The 6,436-nt window shown below is 56.9% G+C and overlaps 2 protein-coding genes across 2 annotated transcripts; one reads left to right on the top strand and one right to left on the bottom strand.

Moving 5' to 3' along the window:
• Window positions 1–2: 2 nt before the first annotated feature.
• Window positions 3–3,292, top strand: LOC100542629 (40S ribosomal protein S4; the record flags this gene model as incomplete). The annotated part of the gene is made up of 6 exons (XM_010715040.2): window positions 3–110; window positions 355–535; window positions 748–845; window positions 1,644–1,815; window positions 2,325–2,482; window positions 3,132–3,292. Coding segments are annotated over 6 exons (819 nt in total), but the record flags the coding sequence as incomplete, so codon positions are not given.
• Window positions 3,293–4,053: 761 nt separating this feature from the next.
• RBM41 (RNA binding motif protein 41) lies at window positions 4,054–6,431 on the bottom strand (the record flags this gene model as incomplete). The annotated part of the gene is made up of 5 exons (XM_019618035.2): window positions 4,054–4,595; window positions 4,837–4,984; window positions 5,219–5,592; window positions 5,848–6,052; window positions 6,231–6,431. Coding segments are annotated over 5 exons (1,083 nt in total), but the record flags the coding sequence as incomplete, so codon positions are not given.
• Between the last annotated feature and the right edge of the window lie 5 nt (window positions 6,432–6,436).

A 6,436-nucleotide genomic window follows, 5' to 3' on the forward strand; every position in this document is an offset into this window, starting at 1 on the left:
GGCCCCGCACCCTAACGCGTCCCGTCCCGCAGGCCCGCGGCCCGAAGAAGCACCTGAAGCGCGTGGCGGCGCCGAAGCACTGGATGCTGGACAAGCTGACGGGCGTCTTCGTGAGTGCGGGCCGGGGGCGGTCGGGGTTGTGCGGGATTGGGAGCTCGGCTTCGTTCCTCGGGGGTGGGTTTGTAAACTCTCGGCGCTTCTTAAGGCGGATCTGCCGTCCTGCGGGCGCGGCAGCGCCTTCTGCAGCTCGTAAGTGCCAGCTAAGGGCTAGGGCACCACGCGGCTATCTCCAGGTGCTGCTGCGGGCCCCGCGTTGCTTTGTGTGCCCATCCCGAGGCTCCTCTCCTCCTGCAGGCGCCCCGTCCCTCCACGGGCCCTCACAAGCTGAGGGAATGCCTCCCGCTGATCATCTTCCTGCGGAACAGGCTGAAGTACGCCCTGACCGGAGATGAGGTGAAGAAGATTTGTATGCAGAGGTTCATCAAGATTGATGGCAAAGTTCGCACCGACATCACCTACCCTGCGGGCTTCATGGGTGAGGTCCGGGGGGGGTGAGGACGGGTATGTTGTGCTGCTGGGGGGGCAGCGTTGTGAGGCTGCGGGGGGGGAAGATGCCCTGGTGATGATGAGGGAGAGAGCGTCGTTCAGCAGCCTTTATGTCCCATTTAAAGATGAGCTCTGTGCTGAGTTAGCATTGGATAGCGTAGACACTAACTGCTGCTGTTTTATTTCTCTCTGTGAAATCAGATGTCATCAGCATCGAGAAGACAGGCGAACACTTCCGCTTGGTGTACGACACCAAGGGCCGCTTTGCTGTTCACCGCATCACAGCTGAAGAGGCCAAGGTGAGGAGCTGCAGTGTGGTGCTATGTGGACCTGGCTGGGTGCTCTCAAGGCAGTGTTTGTTCCTTGGCGTGTCCTGAACTGGTGGTTCTGAATGCAGAATCCATGCCACCCTTGAGAGGACCGGTTGGGGCATGGAGCCTTTGTGGGGGAAAACATGTTGGTGATGTGAGGGCGGCTCCCAGATGTACCTGCAGGTGCATGGTCAGCTGCTGGCTGCTCTTACTCTTGGTGTGGTTGGTCACCTTTACAGGGAGCTTTGCTTGTTGTGGTTGAACGGTCAGGAGATTGCAGACTCAGGGCCACCACAAGCAGGGCTGCTGCTCAGATCCCAGTCATGCCCAGCCAGAGTGCAGTGTGCAGCACTAAGAAGCTGTGGGCAGCACATTTGGGCCCTTCCCAGAAGGGGGTTGCTCACAAAATGGAGTGTCAAGGAGGGACTCCTGTGCACCCTGCCTTAACCCAGGCACCGTGGCACCTCTGCTGTGTGGTGATGCTGAGGGGAGAGCTGCTTGCTGGCTGTGCATTCAGTGCCTTTCCATCCCCAGCAGTGTGCTCACTTCTGGCTGCTGCTTTGTGTTGAGCTGTGAATCCAAAGCTGGCTGGAAGTTGGAGTGTGCTGAGGAGGGCCTACAGGGCTCTGGTGGGCCTGGGGGATGGAAGCCTCTGCTGCATGGCCATGGGGTTCAGGGCAGAGTGAGACAAACGCTGCAGTGTGGGTACTTCAGTAGGAAAATGTAGGTGGTGTTTGTGCAGAGGCTGGGGAGCTTTGTCTGAGCAGGGCCGTGCTTTGCTTGCAGTACAAGCTGTGCAAGGTGAGGAAGATCTTTGTGGGCACCAAAGGAATCCCTCACTTGGTCACCCACGATGCCCGCACCATCCGCTATCCGGATCCCCTCATCAAGGTGAACGATACGATCCAGATTGACCTGGAGACCGGCAAGATCACAGACTTCATCAAGTTTGACACAGGTAGGTCAAGCATTTCCTGCAAGACGCTGCTTGCTTGGGAGACCGGTGAGCAGTGCAGAAGCTGAGGACAACTGTCAGGCACCTTTGATGTAAATAGAAAAGCAGCACCCTCATGCAGGGAGTTTCCCTCTGCATCTGGAGCACCAGTTCCTCCTGTGTCTGGGCAGTGGGAGGCGTTTGTGTGGGGACTCTGAACAGCTCCCAGAGCAAGCAGGCACTGGGCAGAAGCTGCTGGAGAGGTTGCTTGAGGCCAGATGGAGCTGTGAGAGAAAAGCCCTGGGCAGCGAGAGGAAGATTCCCCACTCTGCTTTAGGAGCAGGCTGTGGGAGAAGCTTTCAGTTGCCACTGAGCGGTATAGCAAGAAGGTGATAGGGAATGTGTTGTATGGAAGCTGGGACCAGACAGCTGTGTTGTGTGGTTCCTGTCTGGATGTTCCACTGCTCTGCCCCTCCCCAGGCTCTTGAGGAGCACCACAAGCTCTTGTCACAGCCCTCTCTCCTTCATCCTAGGGAACCTGTGCATGGTGACTGGCGGTGCCAACTTGGGCCGGATTGGGGTGATCACCAACCGAGAGAGACACCCTGGCTCCTTTGATGTGGTTCATGTGAAGGATGCCAATGGCAACAGCTTTGCCACCAGGCTCTCCAATATCTTCGTTATTGGCAAGGTAAGCCTGCGTGGGCTGAAGGAGAGTGCGTCCTCCCCTGTTGTTGAAGCCAGGAGTTGTGGGTGTCTTCTGTGGGCAGCTTCTGCTCACCTTTATGCCTACAGAGTGAAGCTGACTGCTCTGAATTCATAGCCACCTTCCCAGAAGGGTTGGGGATTGTTTGGAAGAGGAAACCCCGTTATGTTTTTTTCTTAAATTGTTGAATCATAGAACGGCCTGGGTTGAAAAGAACCACAATGATCATCCAGTTTCAATCCTTCTGCTATGTGCAGGGTTGCCAGTTACCAGGGATGGGGCATCCACAACCTCCTGGGGCAATTTGGAGCTGAGCAGTTTAGGTCACAAAAAGATCTGGGCAAGTGCTCCATAGGAACATCTTCTCCCGGAAGCCTCAAATACTGCCATCTCTGGATTCTTAAGTCCAGGTTGGAAAAGGTTCTGATGGCTTTGGCTGAATGCCTCCCCCAAGGACCTGAGCAATAGGAGGCCTGTGCACCACAGCTTCCTCAGGGCCTGCTGTTGAGTGAAGGACACCAAACTGCTTATTGCCAGGCAAGGGCTGCCCTTGCTGCTTTTCCTCATGGAAAGGGAGGACTTTATTTCCCTCTGAGTTCCTCAGTGTGATGTGGTTTCTCCTTCCTCACTTCAGGGCAACAAGCCATGGATCTCCCTGCCCCGTGGAAAGGGCATCCGCCTGACCATTGCTGAAGAGAGAGATAAGAGACTGGCAGCCAAACAGAGCAGCGGGTAAACTGCAGCTTGGGCCAGCTGTGGTCCTGAAAGTATGTCCAATTAAATTTTATTACCAAATTGGTGGCTGACAGTGTGGTCCAGACATCAGGTATGTGCACAGAGCACACTGTGCCAGGATGGGGGTGGCAGTGCTGGAGGCTGGGCTGGCTTGTTGGCACCCCTGGGGCTGGGGGACAGAACCTGAGCCCCATTATGTCATCTCAGGGCTCTGTCATGTCCATGAACATTCTGTCCAGCTGAACAAGACCCTGGGCTGGAAAGGTCCTGCACAGGGCTTCAGGGGCTGGGGTTGTTTCTTTGTCAGGCATAACTGAGCTCATGGCTTATTGGCAGCCTAACTCCCCACTCCTGCAGAACGGTATAAGCTCTTTCTATTTTAAGGCTAAGGGTTGGCATGCCTCCCTCAGCTCTGGTTCTTGTTCTGCTCCTTTTCCCATGCAGCCAGCCTCTCCTCCCCACTTTACCTGCATCCCTGCAGTGGGTTGGGGCAGGGGGAAGTCACTGCCATGGGGCTGCTGTGTTTGTTTTCATTTCCTGCAAGTTGTTCTGGGGGAAAATACAAAAGGAGGGGGAACGTAGCATCCAAGAAATAACTTACATATAGATAGAATCTTGGGTAATTTTTGCTGGACATGGAGCTCCTGTGCCAAACAGTGGCTTCAGCTCAGCCAGTTAGAGCAGAAAATCTCCGATAGATCAGAGCCCCAGCAACTTCTGCACCCAAAGCACCACCCTAAGGCAAACTACACCGTTCCTATAAAAATACCAAAGTGGCAGAAAGTTAATTACACACACCAACTAAAGACACTAAAAGAAAGTCAAGTCTGAAAAATCGTGCCCTCTTCCACACTAGTCCCTTTTCTCTCAAAGGAACACACTGACATGCAAATAAAGATGTAGAAATACACAATATAAACACATGTAGCTTCCCCTCCTCTTCCTCGCCTCAAAGGGCTGAGAATGCAGACAGGTGGAGCACCCCAACAGCAGTGTCAGAACAGCACGTGAAAACACAACTCTGGCCTTCCTGAAGATCCTCACGTGCCAGCAGGGCGGAGAACGCTGCTTCCTCAGCACCACCCTCCTCGAGGCTGCATTCAGCCCTCACCCTGCCACTGCAGGTGCACGGAGCTGCACTTGAGCTCCCACCAGTCCTGAGCGAGGCGGTCCCAGGGCCTGCTCAAGTCCACGAGGTCCTGCAGCCCTTACGTGGCAGTGGGCGCTGCTCCAGCAGAGGAGGGAGCAGCTGCCTCAGCCTGTGTCGACGGCTCCTTGCTTTTCCCAAATTCAATCACCATTGGCTTCCCCTGCAGTCTGTACCCATTCACCAAGAGCATCGCATCCTGGGCCGACTGAATATCTGCAAGGAAAGAGCGGAATGGTTCTCAACCCACACTGGGACCCAGCGCAGCACTGGAGACCCCCAGCCCAACAAACCCAGCATGCAGCAGCCCGTTTTGATGGCTCCTCCCCCAGCCCACAGAAAAGAACCCGACCCGAGATGAAGGAGAGGGAGCAAAATCTGCTCCTGCAGCACGGAGGGGGCTCTGCAGCACCCTGGGGAGACGGGAAGGAAGGGACAGGCAGGAGGCAGAGCTCACCAGGGAAGGTGATGAAGGCCTGACCCCGCATGCGGCCGCTCAGCAGGCGGAACTGGATGGGCCTGCTGTCCTCCTGCTGGAACCGAGCAAACAGTGACACCAGGTCCTTCATGGTCACACGAGGACCCAAGTTCTTCACATACAGCACCTGTTGCGGAGGCATTAGGGTCAGCGGGCTTGTACTGTGCTAACAGGTGTACTTAACCCACTCCAGCCTGTACACCTCAAATGTAGGAGCCAGCTTAGCCCAGGTGCCAGCAGAGTCCCCCTCCCCACGCATGCAGGAACAAGCACCTCCAAGCAGCAGCCAGGCAGGAGCAAAGAGCCTTTGCCTGCACTCCTGGCTAGGAAGATGGATAAAGCCTGGTTCATCTCCACATACCTTATTGGGCTCCCCAGGGTGGTAGGAAGAAAACCGAGGTATATTGCGGAGTTCCTCCTCAGAGAGCCGGTTCTTGCAGATCTCCTCCTCTGGGATGAACTCTACAGGCTCCTTTATAGTCACAGGCCCTGGAGGGGACTGGTGGGGCTTTGCTGGAGGAGGGCTGGGGCTTCCTTTCTGGCCTGGCTGCTCTTCCTGGTTGGGAGGTGATGACTCCTCAGTGTCAGGGCCCTGCAGGGCAGCGGCAGGCAGCGAGCACGCAGCACTTGTGGATGGTTGGACCTCTCCAGGCGGCTGCTTGCCCAGCAGCTCTTGGTAAACACTGTCCAGGTGAATCATGGGGTCCTTCTCATCTGTTATCCTTTGAGCGTCATCTAATCCACAACAGAGGGGCACGGTGTGACGGTGCACTTCTCCCCCACCAGCACTTAATCCCTTTCCTGGACGTAAACCACTGACTAAGCCTAGGGCCAGGAGCAGATCCAGCCTCACCTGGGCTCCCTACCTCTGCACGAGGGAGCAGAAGGACCGCGCTGCACCTCGCGGCTCACCTCCATCCCACGGAATTCCCAGTGATACCAGCTCTGCTCTACTGAACAGCCACAAGAACAGAAGGGACGGGGGCACACCTTGGTGGTACAGCGCCCGCAGGAAGGAGTGCCGGTCCGTTCCCTGGAAGAGAGCATTCTCGATCTCCATCTCCCTCCGGCTCAGCTGCTTGCTGCCAGCAAACCTCTGGGGCAGCTCCAGGATGCGCTGCCGCTCGTCCATCTTCTCCTGGATGGCGTTGAGGCGCTCCTGCACGGCTTCGGGGGCCGCTCCGAGCCCGGAGTGCTGCAAGAAAGGAACCGGTATCAAATCAGCACCGCCGGCTGCCTCCTGCGGGGATGCTGGGGTTGGAGCTCCGCTGCACGGGGCAGCCGGGAGCTGGAGGTGTTCGGCCCGGAGAGGAGGCGGCTCTGCAGGCTGCCGGTGCTTACGGGGCCGTTACAAACGATCGCCGCTCACAAACCTTCCCCGCAGCGCGGTTCTTCCATAGCGCGATCTCGGGCTCCGACAGCCCCAACTCCCGCAGCGCTGCGGTCTCTCTGTCGCTTTCCTGCAGCTCTCGGAACTGGGATAAACTCAGCGCCCCCGCCGCCGCCTCGCCGAAGGGTCTGTAGAACGCCGCCGGAGCAAAGCACCTCCGCTTCGATTTACACCTGGAACCGAGAGCGG

This window comes from Meleagris gallopavo, chromosome 9 (assembly GCF_000146605.3).
Source record: "Meleagris gallopavo isolate NT-WF06-2002-E0010 breed Aviagen turkey brand Nicholas breeding stock chromosome 9, Turkey_5.1, whole genome shotgun sequence".
Taxonomy (NCBI): Eukaryota; Metazoa; Chordata; class Aves; order Galliformes; family Phasianidae; genus Meleagris; species Meleagris gallopavo.